We start from the raw sequence: 24,688 nt of genomic DNA on the forward strand, positions 1-24,688 counted from the left end.
TACTGTAAGGCACTGGCTGTTACGTATCCTTGCTCTGCGTCGGGTACACAGGGTGTTCTTGGGGCACTTGGGCTCTTTGTCATGAATTGTGTAGCACGTGCCTTTGGCCAAGGGAACTTCCAGCTTCAGTGAAGGATGGGTTACAGTAAGGCTAGATTTGAGAAGCATCTTTCAGAGAAAATGCAACAAGGGCGTTGATAGAAAGGCCGCTGGTATAAACCACGTTCGTGCTCAGCTGGTGAAACTGGTTCATACACTACAGAGGTGTAGTCAGAAAGCACAGAAATTTAACACCTTTACAGTTGAATTTCTGTAGCTGAGGGCTATTCTTAGTTGTCTGCCTCAGAAACCAAAGGTTTTTAGTTCTCTTTCAAACTGGATGACTTCACTGCTGCATGGGGTAAGGTAACACCTTTCCCCCTCTGTCGCAAGCAGAGTGCTTGCCTAGCTACTGTTGCCGTATTTTTCATGTGTACGACTGTAACGTGACATGCAAGTCCAGCACCGTCTGGAAAATGATCTAGTGTGAAAGTCAGGAGGGATTATGAGTACTCTGAGTGGTTGGCTCTTTTGCTGCAGAAATCCTCATCTTACTAGATTATCCCAAAGTGCAGTGGCTTTCTGGGTCTTAATTTATCCTGTTACCATTGCCCTCAGAAAGTTTTTCAGGGTTCCTGTACTCCAGGGCTCCACTGGTAGCACAAAAACTTCCCTATTTATGGAAAGCTTGAAGGTTAGATGCTCCGTGTTGAGCATTGGGATGCAGCTATAGCTTTTGGCTTTATATAAAAAGAACCAGGTGCTGTACACCTTGGGACTGGGCTCCATGTGTAGCAAAAAGAGCTGATTCTGAAATCTCATTCTTTCAAGATTCGTGGTAAGCAGTGAAATCCTTATTTGAAGCTGGTGAAAGCTCCATGTCCTGAAAACATGGTTTTCCTCATTTTCAGTGGAATTTCACTAACTTGTTTCAGATGAGGTTGGAAATGTCATCTGCATGGAACACTTGTTTAACTTTAATTTTCTAAGGCAAATTACTGGCTAGTGTAAATCACTTTGTAAGCTGATTAAAAGTTCTAATCACATTTCCTACCACTATAAAAGTGGGTTTTATAAAGGGCAAGAATGCAGAGAACAAGCAAGTAAATCATCTGGAATATTCCTGCTCTGCTAATTTGAAATTTTAAATACAGCAGCCATTGACACGGTCTGGTTTGTAACTCCTTTAGTGCACCCAGCGTTCACAGCCCAAGTCATAGGTGGAAGTTGAAATGTTTATAATTTTGCATTTGGTTTTAAATGCAAACCGTGGTGTGTGCTCGAGCTCTTTTCAGTTACCCAAACGCTCCTTAATCTGCAGTGGGCTGACGCGTGCCTTTGAGGAGTTTTGCATCACCCAGCATAGGCTATGTGCACTGCCTTGTTAATGACACCTTAGTGACAATGACACCTCCTTACACCCCTTCTACAGCCACTATGAACAGAGGAGCTCAAAATTAGAGCGTATAAGCTGTTTCCTGCTTTGGCTTGCTCCCTGCAGGATTTCTTTTTTTTCCCTGGACCGTGCAATATTGACGGCAAGCCTATAATACGGCTCCCCAGCTTGCGTGTAGTGCCACGGTCAGCAGTGCAGGGACCTGACCTGAGCTTACCCCTACTCCTTACCCTCCCAGGCAGCTGCTGCCGCTCAGAGTACAGACATGACACAGACTGTATGTAGAGGAGAGAGACGTCAAGGCATAAAGGATGGCACTAGGAAGCTGCAGAGTGACTGGGGGGGAGAAAGGCAGTAGCGTGGGTTATGGAAGGGGTTCTCCATGACTGCCAGGGAGAATCAGGAGTCCTAGGTCACCTTACCCAGGCAACCCAGATGCCTGAACCTGGATGGATGAAGTATCTTCCATGCTTGCACTGCAACTGAGGGGCAACGGCAACCCCAGACCTTGTGAGTCGAGCATTTACCTTTGGAGCTTGTGCTTCTGTAGCAGTGAAATCATGGACTGCGATGCTCCAGTACGTACCTGGGACCCAAAGAGGCATAGGCTGCCTGTACTAAATGCTGGATGGCTGTTGCTATGTAATATCCATCATGTAGGCATATCAGCATATGCTATACTACTTGTGCAGTTACTTCTTAAGGTAAATAAGTGGGGGAAAAATGTCCATTTTTTTAGGGTCTTTTTGTCCTCCCACATCTCAGATGTACGCTAATATAGCAGCTGACAGTGACTATACCAGTTGTTGGTAAAAGGAGAACAAGGTCAAACAATCATTAAAGTAAATGGTAAAAGATGCAATTTATCAGTCAGGAGTACTTAGTAAGGTGACAAATTAATCTTTTCAATTAATATGGCTGGCTAACTACTGATCACACTAATTACCCTTTTGATGCCAACTGCACTTGTTGAGATGGAAGTTCTAAGTGATACTTGAAGAAAGTGATTTCAAACACTTAATCCTTGTTCCTTGTATATAGTATGAAGAGAAGATTCCCTACAGCAAGTTTTCTGAAAAATTAGAGATTTCTGAGGAAAGAAAACCATACTTCAAATTTTATAGACCAGTTTTATGTATAATGTAGGCAAGAACCTTTCTGTATTAAGAACTGTACCTTTGTCATTTCATTGGGATTGATTTACAAGGTATTTTCTGAACGACACCCAGTCTTAATCTAAAATACCAAGATGCTGGTAAATTCCTGTAAATAATGTGGTAGTGAAGGTGGCAACTCATAATTGTGTTATATTTCACTAGTTCCAAATGTGTGGTGTAGAAACATCATCAAGACACAAAGAGGAAAAATTAACCTTATCATAATTATAAGAAATTTGAAAATGAGGCGATTGAGCCATTCCTGAAGACTAGTCAGAGAGGTATGGCTATATGGGCTACGTTTTGAGGATGCATTCACTGCTCTGTGTGATAAAAAGGACTGCAAAGCAATGTTACAAGGAGTGATCCTGTAGAGCACCTATGCAAAATACCTGTAATATCTTATTGCTGCAAGCTATTTATATCCAACGTATTTTTCCCCTAATATTTCCCTGTTTCAGAGGCAGAAGATGCTTTCATCAACAAGGAGAAGGTGCAGAAGGAGGTGAAAGCTGCACTATCAGAAAACGCCACGCTGAGCTGCGAGGTGGCCCAGGAGAAGACTGACGTGAAATGGTACAAGGATGGGAAACTGATCACCTCCAGCAAGAAGTTCAAGGTGGAGTCGGAGGGCAAATTGCGTCGCCTGGTGGTGTGTCAGGTGGAGAAGAAAGATGCTGGGGAGTACACCTGCGAGGCTGCTGGCCAGAAACTGACCTTCAAGATTGATGTCACAGGTGAGGGATGATCTGATAACGTATTTTTTGCTGTGGCTATAAAGAAAGCTTCCTAGTGACATAGATTTACTTCCAGCCATGGTCTATATGTGTCTCCAACAGAACTTAAGCAGTTATTCTTAAAGGTTGGTATTAAAGGCATGTGTGTGGATGCTTTGGGGAGGAGGAAAGTCCAGCTAGGCTGGTATTCTTTCCCTGATTTTGACCAGAAGTGATTATTAAGAAAAAGGATGTAAGAACAGGACAAGCATACAACAATCCTTCCACTCTTTAGGAGTCTGCAGTTCCACTGTAAGAATCTTTAGTTTCCATCACTTCTAGGACAGTTTTTCTGCCCTATGAGACATGGCTTGGCTGGGAGAATTTGCCAATGTGACTTCATGAGGAACTGCACAACATATACAATTTCAAGTGTGAGTTCAGATCAGCATCCAGTAGTTTGTGATGCTGGTGAATCATCAATACATACATTTCTGTCCTTGCTGCTAGTTATTTTCATGGAAAATATTCCCCAGTATTTCTTTTCTCATCTTCCTTGCTTCTGTCTTGCCTGAAAGAGTTATGAGGGAAGAGTACTTACATTTGATGTAGATGTTTCTTTTCTGATTGTGGACCAGAAGAAAACCTTAAATATGCATCCAGTTAAAAGCGTATCCCAGGAAGTGATGTGGGACAATACAGCTGGGACTGGTGCAAACATTTGCCCTTTTCTGTTTCAGTGGATTCACCCAGTGCTAGAATCTAACAATGTCTGTTTAAAGGTGTGCGCATCTCCGCAGCCTGGTGCACTGGTCATGGCCCTGAGCTTTTTATTTTGGACTTGGCTATGAAGGTGGTTGTGTATTATCCACACTGGATGTGGTTTGTGGCTGGCCTGCTCCCAGTGTGGCCTGAGTAAAGCATGGTGTTACAGCACTGAGATCCTTGTGACTGCCAGTTGTGGGTCTTGTTGAGGTACAAACGGTGGGTTTCTTTCTGCTTGCTCTGCCCTGGCTGCCTACTGTGGTGTATGTTGGTGGGGACTGAGACCTTACAAGGAAACTGGGGGCAAATCTGCCTCATTCTCCATGGTGTTTGGCAACTCTCCTTTGTGCCAGAAAAGCTATGGTAATACTTATTCCATGGATTAATTATGTGACCTTTTTCTGTGGCTCTGTGTAGGTTGTAGGAGCAGCAGAGGGTAAGACTGAGATCATTATTTCAAACAATGAATGTTTGAATAGCAGAAGCTGTTAGAAAAATCATAGCAGATTATAAATGAAACTGTGAAAGGCAGAAATTAACAAAGGATCTTACCACACTCTTTGAAGGAAGAGCTCTTCTTAGCTTCTTGTGGAGGGATCTTCTCAACTGGGACCAGGAGATATTTATCCTCTGCTGGATGCAACGAGGCAGGGAAGTGCTCTCAGCAGTTGTTTGTGCTGGCAGCTAAGCAAGTGAGGGAAGCTGCTGACAGCAATAATGGAGGGTTGCATGAGACACTTGGATGAAAACTCAAGGATTGGCTTGACTTTTAGGGCTTCTGAGAAACAGCCATAATCATGAGAGAAAATCCCATGGCTCAGAGACCGGGGTTCAGGTTTTTGGGAAGTAGCACTGTCCTCTACAGGTTGATGTGGGGGAGACCTCACTATCACCAACCTTCTCTGCATCCCCCATCCTCTCCGTAAGCAGGGGTGAGAAGAGACAAGATAAGAATACTTCCTCATGGAGGTATTTTTCCTGTCACAGGCTTTGAGGTACTTGGGTGTCATGGAAAATGGGACAGGCATTTTGTCTGCAAGACACAGATGGGTGTTGCCCAAGCCCATTGCTACCAAAGAGAAGTCGTTACATAGATTTTGCAAATGGGTAACTATTAGAATGGAGAAAAACAGGCTCTGTCTTGTCACTTTACTGGTCACTTTAAAGGCAGAAATGGTGGGACCCATTTGCGTTCTCCTTCAAGACTGCTGGAGAAGTATGCTGTAGAACCAGAACTGGAAAACGGATCTTCTGACCCTCTGTGCTTCAACCCTAAATCACCATTTTTTTTACCTTCCTGTTGATCAAGGTACAACTGAACGATAGTACTTTGTGTAAGAAGTGCCTTTGCCCTGAGGGAAAGTCAAACATCCAAAAGTTTTCACTGAAGAGAGTTGCCTAGGGTAGAATATAAGGTGTGAGCTTAGGAGTTCCTCACTCGGTTTACCTCCTTGTGGAACCTCCATTGCTTTGTACTGAAGGGCAAAACATCTTCCTGGAGTGAGGGTAAGAACCCAAAAGAACAAATTAGCCTGTAGAACACTTTCTAGGAACACTGGCTTGTTTTCTTCAGAAGTGTGATACAAAGAGCTTTGAAACATGAAACCCACACTGTGCATCCCCAGTGCTTCCCCTGTCTACATGTATTTCTGGTGCTAGAGTGCCCCTCGCTAGGTGTCTTAACCTCCTGCATGAGCTTGGATCCAGCCTGACTTCGGGCAAATCGTGCTGTTTTACTACAGTTACGGGTTCCAGAGACACAGCTTTCCAGCATAGTTGTCCTTTTTAACTTTTCTTGTATGTGCTCTGTCTTTTAAAGGATTAAAAAGTGTTTTGGTTTGTGTGTTTGGTTTTTTTTTTTTTTTTTAACCTGGCCTTGCTGATCCTTTCCTTCCTGTTTTTCTGCTGGGTGAAGTACAGATTCTGAACACTTTAGTGTGAAGATACCATGTTCCACACTGAATCCTGAACAAATCGTTAATCTGTTCTTCATGAATCAGTTCTCATAATCCACACAAGTTTGGTAGCTTCAAATAAGTGTGTTACAGATATATTTTTGTTAATCCCTCTATTTACTGCAGGCTAGATCATCTTGTGATCTCTACATCCAAAGTTACTTCCCATGCCCAGCTTCTAAAATGATATCCTTGCAATTTACCAAAAGCAAGCCTAAAATCAATTTACTTTTCTGAAGTCAGTGCCTGCTTGATTGGAGAATCTGACAGCTACTCCATCTGGAAATCCAAGTTGCTGTTGGCACATCTCCAGTGGAGGCAATGAGGATGATTAAGGGGCTGAAGCACATGTCATATGAGGAGAGGCTGAGGGAATTGAATTTGTTCAGTCTAGAAAAGAAAAAAGGGAGATGATATTGCTGCCTGCAGCTGTCTAATGGGAGGGTGTAGAGTCCACAGCTCCACATTCTTCTCAGAAATGCATGGTGACAGAAGAGGCAAAGCATACAAGCTGGAACGTGGGAAGTTCTGAAAAGAGACTAGGAAACACTTGCACCATGAAGGGTGGTCAAGCTCTGGAACATGAGCCTTGAGACTGTGGGATCTCCATCACTGGAAATATTCAGAACTCAATGGGACATGGCCCTGAGTAACTTGATGTAATTTTATCTGCTCTGAGTGGGGAAGTGGGACTGGATGACCTCCAGAGATCACTCCTAACCTAAATTATTTTATGACTCTGATTTTGTACTATTAGTAGCACATGATCTGTAGAATATATCTGGGAAGTGATGCTGTTCCATGAGGACACAGGTCCATACAAATCTTTGAGGGTACTCCAGTTGTTACGCATCTATTTCATAACCCTTGTAAGCTTTGTTGTGGTTTTTTTTTTTTTTCCCTGAATATTCCTTGACCCACTTATGGGGCAGCATTGGCAAATGAAGGATCCTGCCTGGAGTATCTGCTGTTTACTCTGAATATGCAGCCTTGTCTTCTCTGCAAGTGGCCAAAACACACCTTCCCCAAGAGAGCCTGTCCTGCTTGGCCTGCAGAGAGTGACCCTACAGAATGTGTGCAGGAAAGCTGTTGTAAGCCTGAAGATCAGGCATGGCAGTTCTGGCTGCCCAAGCGAGCAGCAGCGAGAAACTAGGCTGTCTGGAAGCAAGGTGTCCCTGCCAGTGCTTCCTCAAGCATTTGCTTAACTGATTCTGTTAGCCTTTTTGATTTTACGGCTGCTTTATTTAAACTGTAATCTACCAGGTGGTCTCCCATTGAAAACCCAATACCCTGTGATCTTGGAGGCAAAGCTTTCATTTTTATGGGCTTTTTTTTTTTTTTCTTCTAAATTTTTTCTTCTTTCAAATCTTGCAGGTGATGTGTTTGAACACAAAGACAAAGTTCAAAAGGAGGTGAAGACAGTGCTGAAGGAGAATGCCACACTGAGCTGCGAGGTGGCCCAGGAGAAGACTGACGTGAAATGGTACAAGGATGGGAAACTGATCACCTCCAGCAAGAAGTTCAAGGTGGAGTCGGAGGGCAAATTGCGTCGCCTGGTGGTGTGTCAGGTGGAGAAGAAAGATGCTGGGGAGTACACCTGCGAGGCTGCTGGCCAGAAACTGACCTTCAAGATTGATGTCACAGGTGGGAGAATTTGCTGCATCCCTGTTGCATGAAAAATTGGAAGGAGAGGGAAGTTATGTGGCTTGGCAAATTCCATCTCAGCAGTCAGTGACTGAGCAAACATTTAGGTTTTGCTGGTTTACTTGAGCATTTGTGTTCATGCTATTAGATCTGTCTCCCTTCTTTTAAAACTAAGAGTGCAGTGGATTTCTGTAGCCCAAGCCTAGGGCAGGCTGAAGGTCATCAGGAAATTTTCCCAGGATCCTGGTGAAGATGTACTGATAGCAAAATGAGAGTTGAATGATTGCAGGAGGAATTAAAGGACACAGCACACCTTCTGAGCACATGTATTCTCTTGTGAATGCCCCTTCCTGAAATAAAGTCTCTGTTTATTATGGAGGAAACCTATTTATTATGGCCTCTGTCAACTGAAATACTGGAACTCTTCTCAGAAGTAGTAGCTGAGGAAACCAGGTCTTTTCACCATAATATTAACAAGGACCGGTTTTACTCTTGACAACCCTCAGCTGGATCTTGATGAACTTAAAGCAAATTGAGCAGTTCATGTATTGAATTGCTTTTTGATTCTGGTGCTGTGCAGTGCAAAGCAAATACCACGGGAGCTGGCTAGTTTTCATTCGTTAGAGAAACACACTTCTGGGATGCCACAACTTTAGAATATTTGGGAAATAAAGATATAGGCGCAGAAAAGGCTCATGAAGTTTGTTTCCCGAGACTAGCTTTGCTTTTGCTGGCAAAGCAAGTTGCAGCTCTTGGGTGGTTTCGACAGTTCAACAGACTTCTTATAGACTGTGTGCCTGGTGTGCTGACGGACTTAGGCGTAGGTGAACTTCTTTTATGCAGATTTTGGAGAACGGTTGTGGTGGAAATGAAAGCATCTTGGGGGGCTATGTATCTTTGGGACTACCAGTAAAGGAGTCCTGCACCAGGCACTTGATGTAATTCAGAGATTAACAGTTCAGTTGATGGTGGTGACAGGCAATGTGAATGGGAAAGCCGTTTTCAGCACCGCAATCCAGATGTGCATTTGGGAAGGGGTGTGTGTGTGTGAAAGCTTAACTTTCTGAATCTGCCCCTGTACCCTTAATTCCAGAGGCAGAAGATGCTTTCATCAACAAGGAGAAGGTGCAGAAGGAGGTGAAAGCTGCACTATCAGAAAACGCCACGCTGAGCTGCGAGGTGGCCCAGGAGAAGACTGACGTGAAATGGTACAAGGATGGGAAACTGATCACCTCCAGCAAGAAGTTCAAGGTGGAGTCGGAGGGCAAATTGCGTCGCCTGGTGGTGTGTCAGGTGGAGAAGAAAGATGCTGGGGAGTACACCTGCGAGGCTGCTGGCCAGAAACTGACCTTCAAGATTGCTGTCACAGGTAAGAGAAGATTTTGGCCTATCATTCCTATTTCTAGAATATTTGAAAAATTAATATAGTTTCATAAGTTTTTTTCCTGTTGCCCTTCAAATTTGTAGAGAACATCTTTGGAATGGCCTAACTCTGATGTGGAAATGGGACAAAGAGTTAGAAATACAGTTCTATTTATATCTTATATGTAAAACTTCATAAAACCCTTAAAACAGCAAGCTACATGCTTGGAAAGACTTCGGGAACTATCCGTCTCTGTAGGAAAAGGGCTGTGGGAAAGAAAGTACTGATTGCACATCTCCGTCCTCACACGTTGGTGCAACCAGAACAGCTCTGCACCACAGCTGATTCTCAGTGCATTTCAGAGCAAGGTCATGGTGGAGAGCAGGCTGGGTGTCTGCCCAACATCTGCACTCTTCTTCTTTCTCTTGGATGGGTTCGTTTCAGCCTTGGCAGAGAATGTGGCAGTAAGGCTTGATATATGTCAAGGTCTATCAAGATATATAAGGCAACTAGGGAAAGAAGGTGTTGTGGAGACTCATTCCAGATTCATCACCCTGCTGGGGCTGTAGAGTGGTAAAATGGATTCAGCTTTTTCCAACTCCCTCCCTGCTTCCTGATCCTCTTGCAAGTGGTATGACTGAGGTGTCTTCTGGACAACAAGGGGATTTCACCATTTGGATGTAAGATGAGCTGAGCTTTTCTCAAGGTCACATAAGAAGTAATAAGAGTCCTGAATGTATCAGTCCTGGTCTAGCATGCTTCTCACTTAACAAAATGACCTAAAAGGCAGCAGAGGCAGCTATTGAGAACTAAAGAAATCAACAATATGGGACCATGACAGCATGGGCCAGCTCCTGCCTCTAAAAAATTGTTACTTTGCACTCAACTTCAACAGAAATGTACCCTGCCTTGACTGGACCCTGCCACACAACGCTCTTATGAACCATCCAGATGATCTGTCTTCCTGTTGTCGAAATGCTAATCTTTGTGTGATTTGTGACAAAGCAACAGAAAGCTTTAAAAAAAACAACAAACAAACACACCCCCCCAGACCTCTACCACAAAGCGGTTTGCATGTTCTGCCAATATGTTTAAACACCTGTTGTCAAGTCAGAGATTTGGTTTCCAGTTTTACCTGTAAGCCACAAGAAGGGGATTGGGCAGCATCACATCTTGGAGACACTTTGAATTTCTCTCTCTTTTCAGAGCCAGAAGTTGTGTTTGCCAACAAGGAGAAGGTGCAGAAGGAGGTGAAAGCTGCACTATCAGAAAACGCCACGCTGAGCTGCGAGGTGGCCCAGGAGAAGACTGACGTGAAATGGTACAAGGATGGGAAACTGATCACCTCCAGCAAGAAGTTCAAGGTGGAGTCGGAGGGCAAATTGCGTCGCCTGGTGGTGTGTCGGGTGGAGAAGAAAGATGCTGGGGAGTACACCTGCGAGGCTGCTGGCCAGAAACTGACCTTCAAGATTGGTGTCACAGGTAAGACATACTTGTCTAGATTACAGGAGAGGATAATAAAGTAATAATTGCAATAACTCTTACACTATGGTGCAGTTGCAACGGTGTGGGCTTTGTTGCAGCCTGTAGGGTTCACCTGGTTTTCTGTACCTTGTTGCTTGGATTCTTAGAAAGTGGAATATTTGGCTTTAACATGGCACAAAGGCCTATCTCATTCTTAGCCTGTCTATGTAATAATAGTTACAGATACAAATACAATAGTAATAATAATCTACATTTTATTCAGATCTCTCCCATTCCTGGGATGCCAAAGGGCGATTCTTGTGCATTGAACCTCTTGGAAGGGAAGAGGCATTCAAAAATCCTTTTCTTGTTAGACTTCTAGTCCCATTTCTGAGAACTCTAAGGCTGGAATATGTTTTGTCATTTGGAATTTCAGCAGTGGCACACCTCAAGATGGGTTGAAAACTCAGCACTTTTTCTGAATTTGGGCTGTTGTGCGTAGGAGATCTCAGCCTTCTGAGATACCTTACTACTTCTACCAGATGTTAAATGTCCCTTTGTTGTGAAAGATTCCCAGAGATTACTCTTTTGGAACAGGTTTCACAAGGTGCCCAAACCGCTTTAAGCATGTGATGCTAAAGGGAGTGTTGACATTGCAACAGTCTTGGGTACGTTGCTGTCCATGATCTTGACCTACCTGAGTACTGCAGGGAGTTCTACTGATGTAGAAATACAATTGCATTTCCTTTGTCTCTTTGACAGTCACATTTGTGACAGTGGAAGAAACCATGAAGAGTCTGTTCCAGAAGCTCTTAGTCCTGTATTTCTATCCTAGGTCTTAAGTAAAAGCAATGTGGGAGCTTTTGGTGATATGTGGGACAGATGTTCTTTGGGAATGCTTTAATTAAATATTTTATGTATGATGGCTTGCAACCATAGGATGATTTCAACAACCCTCTTGGTCCTTTCCATTCCTAGGCTCTTACCCAGTTTTCCACATGGCAGTTCAGTCACACAGAAGGGCAGATTTTGCCCACTGAAAGCAATCTGTTTTGGCAGTTGACAACCTAAACATTTTAAAACATGTGCACAGAAATTAGTACGATTGATCTTATTTTAATCCCTTGATCAATATTTTCTTCTGTTTCTGCACTCAGAACCAAAACCTGCATTTATAAACCAGGAAAAGGTTCAGAAGGAGGTGAAAGCTGTCCTGACGGAAAGTGCCACCCTCAGCTGTGAGGTAGCAGAGGATGCAACTGAAGTAAAATGGTACAAGGATGGAAGGCTGCTTGTTTCCTCTAGGAAATTCAAAATAGAAACTGTGGGCAAAACCCGGCGCCTGGTTATAGACCAGCTGGAGAAGAAAGATGCTGGAGAATACATCTGTGAGGCTGCAGGCCAGAAGCTGACTTTCAAGTTGGAGATAACTGGTGAGTACTCACTTTGAGGGGCGAAGCAGCAATTTGTGTGACTTTAGAGTAAAACTGAATATTCCCTACCCAGCAGCCATGGTGCAGCAACCATTTCCCCTGGAGCAACATCCGTGAACCACACCGCATGTTAATTTGGCCTTTTTCAATCTAGCAGTGTAGAGGTGAGGAACCTGGCTGAAGACTTTTTTTGGGCTATGTACATGCTATGCAGTTTTTGCTTATCTTCTTTGCACACCCCATTGATGAACCTGTTTCACTGGTGGGGAGCTGAAAGAAGTGGGAAGCTTTGAAGTGCAGCAATAGATTTATGGAGAAAGATGACCAAGAAAAGCTGGTCCGTGTCCCAAAACTTCCCAGTTTTGTGGCAAAGGGTTGTACAAGATGAAAAGAGACTAGGAGAAAGGTAATAGAGCAAAGAGAAAAGAAAACAGGCCATAAATTCAGGTTTTGCACTTTAATATTTTTTAATTGGACCTAAATTCCTAAAAATGGGAAAGGAAAGAATTATATAGGTCATTTTACTCCTAAGAAACAAGTTTTTTGTGAGCAGCAGATAAAAATGGGTATTCGCAATTCCTTTCCTTTGCTTCTTTTCTAAGAAGCAGCTCTGGGTTGCCTGACAGATCATTTTCTTTCTTCCTGCTCAGCAAAAGATTGTACCAGCCACAAATACTCAGACATTGCCTGGGTCACTGCAGATCATGAATGAGCTGGTGTTGTGAGTCACGAAGAGAGAGTAAGAGGAAATTACTGTGTTACAGATTTGAGCATTAAGTTTTTGGTTTCCTATTTCAATGTCTTTCCTAGAACCAGAGGCTAAATTTGAAAAGAAAGTTGTCCAGAAAGAGCCTCTCATTGTTCAGGAACATGAAAGCATCACACTGACTACTTCAGTAACACCTGAAACTGCTCCAGTGAAGTGGTTCAAGGATGGAACGGAAATCAAGGCAAGCAAGAAATACGAGTTCAAGAGTGAGGGGGCATGCAGGACCCTGACGGTGACCCTGGCTGAGAGCACAGACACTGCTGTGTACACATGCCAGACAAAGAACGACAAGCAGGAATTCAAAGTGCAGGTGAAAGGTGAGCAGAGAGCAGCACACAGGTCATGTCCCAACCCAACAGCTACACTTCTGTCATGGTAGGATGGAGGTGAAGTCCAAACTCTTTGTAAAAGTGTTCCAACCTCAAGGCTTGAATTGTTGTTGTAGCTGCTGTGGCTGCCCCACCATGGGTGAGCAAAGTTCTCCTGCTTCCAGATGCCCAGGTTTTCACCTTTTCTGTCCACTTGGAGGAACCAGGAAGCCTATGATGGCTGCTTCTCCTGGTGCCTGCCTCCCCACTTGCATTATGCTCTTTCTGTCTCCGCCCAACCCCAGTAGCTGGGGCATGGCAGAGACCTAGCTCTTCCCCAGTCTGCTCACCAGCACAACAAAGCTGTTGAGGATGTCGGGGGATGTTGTGTGAGGAGAAGATCTGTGAGTTAGTCACATGGGGAAGCAGGACCTGAGTTAGATCCTCCTCTATCTGTCGGATGGTGGACCTGGGATGCTGTTCCCTAGTCAAGGCTAAGGCTATAAACTGACGAGAAGGATGAACTACCACAGGAGATGAGAGGGGAGATGTCCCAGAGCAAAGGCCTGCTCCTTCCTCTTCAGTCACACTGGAGATGTCTGCAGCTAAGATGCACTCCCTCGGCATCCTTTGGAGCCATTGCAGAGGGGTGGTTGCTAATAGATCATGATACACCTGATCTCTTCAATGTCCCCTTCAGGATGAGAGAAATCACACCCTGGGTTTCTCTGACTCCATTGCTTGTGTCTCCAGTAACAGGAGAGATGAAGGTGGCTGGGGCTTATGCATTCCTACAGGTTTTCAGACTCTGATGTAAAAACTCTACATGGTCCCATCAGGTGAAAGATGAGAAAGAAAGGAAAGCAATACCCAATCATGTTTTAAGATGCTGTTCTTGCTTTACAGAATGATAGTGATATTAAAATACCATGTCAAAGGAATCTCCCTAAATTTCCACCTTTCTGGTTTGTTTTTGTCTACCCTGATCCCCAAATATGTTCTGGTTTTGCTTGGTTTTTTATTTACTTATTTATTTATCTATTTATTTATTTATGTAAGTTGGCCAGACCCAGTTTCTTGGAACGGGTTTCTTATAATTTTCTTTCTCATCATTTTTCCTTCTTCTGGATCTCAGAAATCCCAGTGAAGTTTGCCAAAAAACTTGAACCTGTTAATGCTGAGATTGGAGGCAGCGTCTCTTTGACCTGTGACGTGAGCCACGCCAAAGGGAAGGTGATGTGGTGCAGGAACGGAGTTGAGATCAAGCCCAGCAAGCGTTTCCAGATTCATGAAGAGGGGGTCAAACGAACCCTGACAATAACAGGCATCCGGGCTGAGGATGAGGGAGAGTACTCCTGTGAGTCCAGAGATGACAAGAGCAGCATTACCATCACCCCCAAAGGTATGTTTGTCGTGGTGGCAATGTGGCAGGATCCTTGGGTTTGGTTCTTAGCCATTACAATTCTGCAAAGCTGAGTTGTTCATGTATTTGTGCTGTGTCCTGGGTTGACAACAACATCCAAAACTCCATTTCCTCTCCCAATGTCAGTGGAACCTCTGTTTGTGAAGAATATAATGATTTTTGAGACCTGTTAAGCTCAGGTCTCTTAATATGTGGGCAAATTGACCTTCATATTACATTTGAGGCTGAAATTAAGTAACCCAAATATAAGATGGGACCTCCTCCCGCCCCCTCTTTCCCTTCCCCCCCCCAGCTTTCTTTGCCCCTCTCTTCTGGCATCTTTATACACAAAACTAAAACATGGGAAATGTGATGACCCAGTAATAAAAATTGCTGCTTCTGATAACATCATAGAAGCTTTTGGCTCTTTGAAGGTGCTTATGCTGTGTCTCGGAGAACAAAGCTGCTAAATATTTATTCCTATCCACCAGCTCCCAGAGTGGTGAAATTCATTACAAGCCTCAACAGCGTGGTCTCTGAGGAAGGCAACGAGGCTGTGTTCAAGTGCACCGTCTCTCCCAGTGATGCCGTGGTCACTTGGCTCAGGAACGATGTCAAGATTGAAGCCAGCAAGAAGTATGTGATCTCGCAGAAGGATACCAGCCACAGCCTCACCATCACTGATCTGACACTGGAAGATGCAGCTGAAATCTCCGCCAACGCTGAGGGTGTAGAAAGCAAAGCCAATCTCAGAGTCCGAGGTAAGAGGTCGTAATGCCCCTTCGACAGGCTGTCACTGATGCTGTGACCTGTGTTGTTTTATATAGCCTTCCCTCTGACTGATTATGTTAGCAGCAGGGAAATTCACATCATTAAACAGAGACCCCCAGAATATATTGGGATGGGAGGTATGTGAGCTACCGCTTCAATTTCGTCCGAAATCCTGTTTTCTGGATCCTCTACATTCTTACTAATATTTCTCCTCCTTTGGCAGAGGCCTCAGTTTCGTTCAAGAAGAAACTGGAGCCCAGAACGGTTCAAGAGAGGGACACAGTGACCTTGGAGGTAGAGCTGACCAAGCCTGCAGGGGTGAAGTGGATGAGGAACAGCATCGTATTGAAGCCCAGTGAAAAAATAGAGATCAAAGCTGAGGGGACAAAGCATACCTTGGTGGTTAAGGACATCTCCTTTGCAGACAGGGGCTTCTATTGCTGTGAGAGTCCTGATGACAAGACCCAAGCCAAGATCAATGTGGAAAGTAAGTTGAACGATCTCCAGTTCTATAAATACCTGGGACAGGGTTTGGAGGTAGATTCTGGTCTCTTCCATTATCATAATGGCTGCTGCCCCCCCTGCCCCCCCATGGGGACACAGGGACATAACCAGGGGCTTGGCCATCAGTCAAATGGCAAGAGGAGGTTAAAACAAGGGCAGTAAACAGAGAATGGCTGGCTGGTTCCTGTTGCCTCCATCTCATCCTGCCAGCTTTCAGTCATGCTGTTGACCGTTAGGCTTCTCAGCTGATTCTTCTCTTTCCTCTGAAATTTCTCACTCTTTGGTATACTCTGGGTTTTTTTTCCTTTGTATGGCTTTTAGCAAACCATTCCCCCTTCAGCCATCCATTACCCTAATTCTTCTCTGCAGACCACCTCTTTCTAAATGTCTCTTCATATTCAGTCAGGGTTAAAAAAACTACAAGAGCAAATCTATCTGAGGGTGCTGCCCTTTCAAGCAAGCTAATGATGTCTCAGCTGTAGCCCTGTACTTCTGTCCTTTTTCCTCCATCCTTTTGTCGTGATTGTTACAGGATAGATGAAGATAGGATTTAAGCTCTTAAGGACTATCTAATTTTGTCTGTAAAGCCCCTGCCACCAATTGGTGCTGTGTAGGTCATAAATAATAGGTAAGGATGGACTCAATAACAGACTTCAAGTACATAAAAAGCTGTTGTGAAGTGGAAGGGAACAGTCTGTTCTCCATGTGGGAATAATGACAGGAAATAATGGACTTCAATCACAATGAGAAAGATCTGGGTTATACAATAAAAAAGCTTTTTAATGGTTGGATGACTGAGTACGTTGTTTGGAGAGGTCCTGGAGCCTCCATCGTGTGTTTAAGAAAAGGTTAGCAAACTATCTGTCTGAGATGACATAAAGAGCTGAGCGTGTCTTAGAGGAGGAGAGAAGGACTAGATGATTTTTTCTAGGTCTTTCCAGCCTTATAATCTTGTGGTCTTCTGATGGAATTGAATATATAAAAATGATGACAGACTATCTCATACAGAACAGGGTCTTTCAAATCACTTCCACGCACTGCTAATTTCATTTTCAAAACCTTCCTGGCTGAGAGCTGTTAAAACCCCACTGCTTTAGCATCCCGATACGGGGCAGTTATCACTTCTGCTGGTGGTTGCTCATCTTTTTCTCTGAACTGAATAGCTCTAGAATAAAACAGACATTAGTAGTGACTAGCAGCTGGTAGATTCATCTCGGATTCATGAGGCCTCAATGTAGCACATTACTTTCAACTCCCTCTGTAGTTAACAGAGAGATGAAAAGACCTCCAAGGAGAAAAGACCTCCAAGGAGTGCTTAAAGTCTTAGATGCACTGAATTACCTTCTGGAGTGTCTTAAATATTCAAGGAACCATGGGTGACTATGATCCTGATTTAGAGGTAGATTCAGGTTTACTATCTCAGTTAAATCAGATGAACTGGGTCCATGGAAGTTAAAGAAACACAGCATTTCCACAGTCACAATGTGCTGGAAGAATGCAGTGTGGTACAGTGCAGTTTTCTGCTCCATCCTCTTTCACATGTTGCACCCCAAGGCATTTTTTTCAGACTCTGGGTGATATTCATATTCCTTCCAGCAAGAATTTTTAGCAGTTGTTTGTAGATTGTTACACCTATTTTTAGGCACTGGACGTTGCTACAGCCAAGTAGTAAAAACAAAAATGATGGACCAGTCTTTATATAGGAGGTAACTGGGTAGTCCTGATAGCTGTCAAGAGTGTGTTGTGCAAGGTGAGTCATGCAAGCATAAATGTGTATCTGTGTCTCGTTCATGAACTTCCTATTGTGATGGAGAGAGAGGATTTTGCTTTGTGCTTCCCAGGCACGCAGCTGCATTCTCATCGCTTACACTTAGTGTCACTGTAGAAAGTAGCTCCTCTGTTGATGGATTGAGATAGTTCCATGCAGTGATGAAAACTCAAGGTGATCTGAGAAGAGACCGTGATAAAAAAGGGGAATCGACTCACTGTAGCAGGGAATTCTTTCTGCATATGATCATCTAAGCGTTAGTTATGAGACGTTGGAAGAAAGGGACCGTATACAAGTATCTCACTAGCCCGTATGTGTGCTGCCTCCAAGTCCTCCAGCTGAGATGGCACCGAGCTCTCACGCTGCTTTACAGCAAAAGCAAGACTCTAAAAGGAGAAGCCTAAATTATGCTCTATTTTTTTATGTTTAAGCAAATAAGCTCCTTTCAATAGAACGTGTTAGAGCTTACATTGAGGTCAGCAGTTCTTTAAATGCTCGCAGTCTGGGGAATTGAGCTACTGTTATTTGGTGCTCAGCTTTAGGCTAAGGCGGTGGATTTCAGAGGGACTTTTTAAAAAAAAAACACTGAGCTGGACCAGTACTGTTTGGTTTGAGATTGCTTTTGGAGCAGTGTAAAGAAGGAATAGCTATGTGAAAATCTGTTGATTTGCTCCACTATAAAAGCTGCTTCATCAAAAGATAAGCATCTGTTCTGATTTTAAGATGCCAGGAGATTGTAAAAACAACTGAGCTACTTGAAACAATGACATATCTGGCTGAATATCTATTTTCAGTTGTAACCAGGTGGAAACATTTGTGGAAGACTTAAATAAGTCAGTCATGGGTAATGACATGGGTAATACACCTCTAAGCTTTCAGCAGGGAAAAGCATAATTAGGTCAATTAATTATAGCAGAAATCATACTGGGAACACAAGTATGAAATTTCAAATCTCTTGACAGAAAATGTTGTCTATTTAAATAAATCCTGTAAAGTTCTACCATTCCCCAACTGTTGCTGCTTTATGACAAGACTTTTGAAAAAGTTTGGTTGTTGGGTTTTTTTTTTTCCATCCTATGTACAACACCAGGTGAGGATATAGCCAGGAGGCCACTCACTGAGTTATTTGCTATGGTATTTAGTTAATGTTTTTGCAAGTCCCTTTTGTAATCTCCTTGGAATAACTTCAGTTTGGTCCTTGATCCATTCACTGTTTGAAGGGCTGGTATGTCAATAGACATCCTAGAAGAAGGTTAGACAGTAGTAGGTACACTGTTCAGAGCATGAGGTACCCTGAGGGAATAGGGACTGGCCACAAAAATCAGATCAGAAATAGGGGACTGATGCAACCTCTAGCGACAAAGTCAGGGTTTCTGGTGTCTGTCTTTGGGAAGCAAAGAGCAAGTTCCTGTAAGTGTCTGCACTTCCCTCATTTGTCTGGTTTGAGATCTGTCCTTGGGGCAAACTCCTTTTATGTGGTCATGACCTTGGAGAAGACCATGAAAGAGGAATCAGTGTGGTTTCTTTGAAAGAGGAATTAGACAGGATCCTACAGTGTCTGTGCTGCTCTCTAACCCTGCTGTGAGGTGTGACAAGCGATAGGGTGGCAGGGAAGGTACAAGGAGATGGCATTGCATGGAGTCTGCTGCTGCCCTCCCGGGCAGAACCGTACTGTGCTTCTGCCCGGCTTGTTAGTAATGCTGTAGCATATTCGTAACACCTCTGTGGGACCTTTGGAGAAATAGTTTATTCCCTGTTGTCCCCCATGTGGTGTAAGGACAGGTGCTATCAGGAGATGTTTGAGCCTCAGGGAGGCTGTGATGTCCTCAGCCCAGGAGCTGGGTCCAGCCCTTGACCACAGAACAGAGCCCACAGCCCACTCCTGTCAAGTCTGCATTCGGATGCTGGCTGAACGTGGATTACCTCTACTAAACATGCACTAGGAAGGTCAAAATATTCCAGGAAACCCATAGAATTGAAGGTTTCTGTGAACAATTCATGACTTTTTAGAGCATTTTTTTTGTTTGCTTGTTGTTTTTAATTGACAATTTCTTTTAAGAATGTAACACGTTTAAACACTAAATCCATTTTACTGGCTGATAGGACACTGATGACTTGTCATAGAAACAGGTAATACCCACCCAAACCATGGATGCTTTTTCCCGGAGGCTGTGAGGTGCCAGTGTACATCACACCATGTCATGAGCTGGTTCTTTTTCTTTCCTTTTACTCAAAGCTTTTTCCTCTTCCTGCTACTTCCTTCCCTCCCTGGTTTTATCCTGGTTGAAGAACTGTACGATATTTTTTATTCCTTTATGCTCTATTAGTCTGTAGTGATAATTTTCTTTCTCTTGAATCATGCCTGAAGAGCAAGAATTTTCAGCAACATTGCTCCTGTACAGCACAGGGAGCCTGATCCCAGTATAAATAACAGTGTTATCTTCTTGAGTGGTTCTTCCTGGTGGTTATTGGTGACTACCTCACCCAGCACAGGAATGTCTCTAGTCTTCTGTATGTGCATACAATTCCAAAGCTTATTTCCGTCCTAGACAGCGAGTGTGGTGGACCTTGATAGGAAAAGGGTCACATTACCCTTTTTCTGCAATGCTTGCTTGACTTGTTTGTCCCAGCTGAAAGGATCCACCTTAAGAACAGCAGCCATACTAGCAGTATGGTCATGGACAGGTTTTGTTCCCTACAAAGGTGTTCTTTTTAATTGTAAGATACCATTTAATTGGCAGGTACCTGAATGAGGAATAGGGAAATAATTATTTTGGAAGTCCTCAGGGTATTTCATAGCTGTCGGTGTGCAATCTCCAACTTGCCCTTCTTGTTTTCCAGTGAGGCAGATCAAGTTGGTGAAGGGTCTTCAGCCTCTCGAAGTCTCTGAGAAAGGGACTGTCACCTTTGAGGTGGAGGTGTCACATGAGGATGTGGAAGGCACCTGGCAGAAGGATGGTGTTCGCCTGAAGCCTGCATCAAATGTCAGTATTGGTGTCCTGGGGAAGAAACATTCACTGACTCTATCTTCGGTGACTCTTGAAGATGCAGGACTCATCTCCTTCAAAGCAGAGGGCATTCATTCATCGGGGAGGCTCACTGTGACAGGTACGCAGACCCAGAGGTCTCAGGTCCTGGTTGGTGTGGGATATGTGTCATGTCCTGACCCAGAGGGTGAGCTTTTTAAGAGGGCAACAAGCTTTCCTTGTGACTGCAAGTGATGCTAAGCACCAGGCCATCATCGGTAACGCATCCTTCTAATGTCAACAGGATTATTATAACATCATTGTTCACAGAACAACTAATACCAATGTGCTCAAAACAATATGATTTTGTTGTCATAAGTTTTATTAAGCATGGAAGTTAGGCTCTACCTATTCATAATTGCGTGTGCCAGATGGTCTTGGAGACCTAATTCCCTAGTAACTGGACTTTCTCTTTTTTTTTTTTTTTTTTTTCTTCTTTTTTCAGAACTGCCTGTGAGAATCAGCAAACCTTTGGTAGACATGGATGTAACTCAGAAGCTCAAGGTCACATTTGAGTGTGAGCTGTCCAGGCCCAACGTGGATGTTAAGTGGTTCAAGGTACAGCACTTAACAGATAGCAGTATTTTAATTTTTGACTTCGCTGGAAGGGAATAAGAGCCTTTAATATCATTTCCAGGGGATGCGAGTCTGAGCCTTTGGTATACAGCTCTTAGCATTGCTCTCTTGTCCTTACGTTCATCTACTTGCCTTTACTTTTCCTTTACTTCATCACTTTCTGTTATTTATTTGCTGGGTGTGTTTACAGGGTTGAAAGTTAAATGTTTCTGTTCTTACACAGAATGTGAGCACTGCAGCCGACAGCAATGCGGTCTGCGGCTTTACTTCATGCCTAGCAGTTGTCACCCAGGATTTATAACCTCACTGGGTACTGTGATTTAAGATGAAATCTCAATTCCCTTTACACCTGACAGTCATGTTGGGGATCAGGCCAGGCATTTGATGTACCTTCCTTGGGGCTCAGCTGATACTCCCCTTAAATGGGGATAACAGCATTTCTTCAGGGTAATGTCTGAAGAACTATTCTTCAGATTAATTAATTAAAAAAAAATAATGGATTGTTGCCAACCATGACAGTGCCTTAAGCCTTCAAGGAGGTGTCATCCAGAAGTTACGCCTGTTCTTCAGCCATTTGTGCTTCTTGAAAACTTTGCACTGTGCTTAAGTTTCAGCATATAAGCACAATTCTGTGAAATCCAATGAGACAGGTGAATTAAGCACAGGTCTGAATGTTCATTTTGTTCACAGCAGATGTAGAAGACTTGATGGTGATTTGGTTTGGCCTTTTCCCTTCTAGGATGGGAAGGAGCTCCAGCAAAGTAAAAAAATTGGGATTATTTCCCAGGGAACTAAGAGAAGCCTCATTATTCACAAGTGTGAATATGAAGACCAGGGAACCTATACATGTGAAGCAGCTGAAGACAAGACATCAGCTACCCTAAAGGTTCATGGTATGTTTGACTGAAGTAGGAAATTACACGTGTTGCAGTATTTCTGACTACACAGCAAGAAATGCTTTGTGGCGAGTTGGAGTATTTTGCAATTAATTCATTTTGGTTAACTTTCTCTTCCTAGTGAGAGAGCGCTGGCACAGCTGTCCTGTGCTTGCTCTGTCCTTAGAGGAGTATTTTTGGAAGAGGTGCTAACTGAGCTTTCCGTTTATAAGTGCTTTCTGTTCTCTGGAATACAAATTGTCTTTCTAGACTAGCGAGTTAGCAAATAGCGGACAGACTGGCACAAAGCAGGGGCTCAATGGCTGGTGCTGACGGGGTTTGGTTTAGCTTTTTGGTTTAGCCATTGTCACAGGGGGACTTTGCCTGAACAGGGACTGGACAAGTCTTGGATGTGACCTCAAGAAGTGCCCTACTTTTCGTATTGCAAATGCTAAGGAAAGGGTTGTGATTTCTGACTGCACCTCTCCTTTATGCTCAAGACCGTTTTCCCCTCTGTGTGCTGCACTGTGCAGCTGGTCCAGCGCCAGGCGTGTTTTGTTGCCAGGCTCTGAAGCACCAGAGATAAGCTAGTGCTAAACTGCAGTTACTGGACTGAGAGGTCTGCTGTGCTCTCACAAATGTTATTTTCCAGAGGGACATCTGAAAAGACAGATCAGCTCTTTGCTTACTAGATGCTGTCCCCGTGTGGCCACTTCTGTTCAGCAGTATCTCCCTGAGCACCCGCGCTGTTCCTTTGCTCCGTTGAACCTGCCCTTTTCTCCCTGACTTTGTGGTTGGATGGGTTGTTGTTTGAAAGCTGGCTGGTTTGCATTTGCACTCTCAGGCTAATCCAAGGTGCATCAAGGCCTTCCCTTTCAAAAGGAAAGGGCTGCAGGAGCACAGAAATATGGGTCAGTTCTGACGTTACCTCTGCAGCTTTGCACTAATTTAAGAGGAATATACCGAGTTCAGGGGACTCTGAAGAAAAGGTGTCTCCTAGGTAAAAGATGTGGCTGATAGAGTCCAGACACACAGGCAGGGCAGTGAGAGGAGAGTGTGCAGAGAAAAAACACGTGAATGCGACAGATTTATAGTGACACAAGACATTGTAGGCTTGTGTTTAGTTTTCCTTGGCAGATTTCCTTTCGTTAATATGTTTAACTTCTTTTAAAACCTGTATGAAGTTCTGGCATCCAAAAAATCCTCTTGCAGTGAGCTCCACTGTAGCTGGTAAATTCTACCTGTAGGTTCAAACATAAAATGTATTTACAGTGTTGAAGAGAGAAACTACTCAGGAAGGGAGGCTGATCTAGAATAAAACACAATCCCATTTGTTTCCATGCAAGTATGCAGAAGGTAAACACACCACACTCAGTTATGGAGAAACTCTAAATAAGTATTTGTTTCTATCATTTCACAGCCCGAGATATCAAGATTGTTAAACCACTAGAAGATGTGGAAGTGAATGAATATGAGAGCGCGTCTTTCGTCTGTGAGATCTCACATGATGAGGTCCAAACCCAATGGTACAAAAATGACAACAAGCTGAAGGCTACCGACAATATTAGAATGCGTCAAGACGGTAGGGTGAAAAAGGATTCATTCTTGAGTGGGAGTGGGTTTGCATAGGTGGTGGTATGGGAGACTGGGCAGATGGGTCTGACCTCCAAAATCAAGTTAAGAAGGTTCAGCAGAGTTTCTTTTTTGTTTTGGGGCTGCAGCTAGGCTGGGACAGAGACATGGTAGGAACTTTAATAAACAAACTTGGTGTCATCCCACCATCCCATGCTGGCAGCGGTGGGTAGGAATTTGTATCATCCTACGGTGGGTGGGATCCTTCTGTTTCAGGTACTTTCCCGTTGGCTGTAGGGCCATGTTCCATCATTCCTCGGAGGAGCTGAGGTTAGGTTGTCCTTTGATACAGGGACATAGGCGTAGGGGAATGGTTGGCCTTGCTGCCATGAGAGCAGGTGGTGATGCCCTGAAGCCAGGTGGGTGATGCTGTGCCTGGCAGAGTGCCTTGGAGAGTGAAACTGTTTGCTGAGAGGGGCTATGTCTGGTTTTGTCTGTTCTCAGGAAAGACCTATTCGCTGACTTACGCGCGTGTCCAAGTTGAAGATGCAGCAGAGATCAAATTTGTAGCAGAAAAGGCAGAATCTCGTGCTCAGCTTACTGTAAAAGGTAATTATACTTTTCATGCTGATACTGCTCAAATTCAGTTATGTTACAAATGAACCAACTTCCCTCACTCTTAATGTGAAGAATGTTAAACACCACCAAGAGCTTTCGGGGAAAGAAAACCTCCTGCCTACCTTACTGCATGTTAAATACCAGCCTGGGAATTTACTTTTGCTAAATAACACAGTTTACTTTCTCAGGAGGTTGGTTTTGTACCATAAGACGTTAAAAGCCATGTTTGAACTTTGAGGCTATAGCCTGACTTTCTCCTGCATTTTCTCTTTCCGGTGTATGTTTAAAAAAATACAGCATTTTTTTGTGTTTGGCTTAAACGGTGTGATAGAGCCAGAGAGAAGGAGACTTTTGAATTAGCACACTGATGAGGAGCTCAGGAAATCAGAGATCAGTCCCTGGCTTTGCCATAACACTGCTGTGTAATGTTGAGTGAATTACCTATTACCTCTGCAGTTCACCCATTCAAGTGGTAAAATATGGGTAAAAGGTTTTCCTTTAATTAACTAACGCACAGCAAGTGAAGAGCTGAGTGCTTAGCATAGTGGGGATGCCTGTCATTATCCA

The 24,688-nt window shown here is 43.7% G+C and overlaps 1 protein-coding gene across 1 annotated transcript in view; it reads left to right on the top strand.

Moving 5' to 3' along the window:
- The window catches only part of OBSCN (obscurin, cytoskeletal calmodulin and titin-interacting RhoGEF), a 184,253-nt gene that overhangs the window by 29,818 nt on the left and 129,747 nt on the right, over positions 1 to 24,688 (top strand). The window contains exons 11-24 of the mRNA XM_055709071.1: positions 3,054 to 3,329; positions 7,403 to 7,672; positions 8,766 to 9,041; positions 10,242 to 10,517; positions 11,657 to 11,932; positions 12,743 to 13,018; positions 14,145 to 14,411; positions 14,903 to 15,172; positions 15,406 to 15,669; positions 20,296 to 20,562; positions 20,926 to 21,038; positions 21,796 to 21,949; positions 23,352 to 23,513; positions 24,008 to 24,112. Of these exons, the coding sequence (XP_055565046.1) occupies positions 3,054 to 3,329; positions 7,403 to 7,672; positions 8,766 to 9,041; positions 10,242 to 10,517; positions 11,657 to 11,932; positions 12,743 to 13,018; positions 14,145 to 14,411; positions 14,903 to 15,172; positions 15,406 to 15,669; positions 20,296 to 20,562; positions 20,926 to 21,038; positions 21,796 to 21,949; positions 23,352 to 23,513; positions 24,008 to 24,112 (3,252 nt within the window). The remainder of the gene's footprint in view (positions 1 to 3,053; positions 3,330 to 7,402; positions 7,673 to 8,765; positions 9,042 to 10,241; positions 10,518 to 11,656; positions 11,933 to 12,742; positions 13,019 to 14,144; positions 14,412 to 14,902; positions 15,173 to 15,405; positions 15,670 to 20,295; positions 20,563 to 20,925; positions 21,039 to 21,795; positions 21,950 to 23,351; positions 23,514 to 24,007; positions 24,113 to 24,688) is intronic.

This window comes from Falco cherrug, chromosome 4 (genome assembly GCF_023634085.1).
Source record: "Falco cherrug isolate bFalChe1 chromosome 4, bFalChe1.pri, whole genome shotgun sequence".
Classification (NCBI taxonomy): Eukaryota; Metazoa; Chordata; class Aves; order Falconiformes; family Falconidae; genus Falco; species Falco cherrug.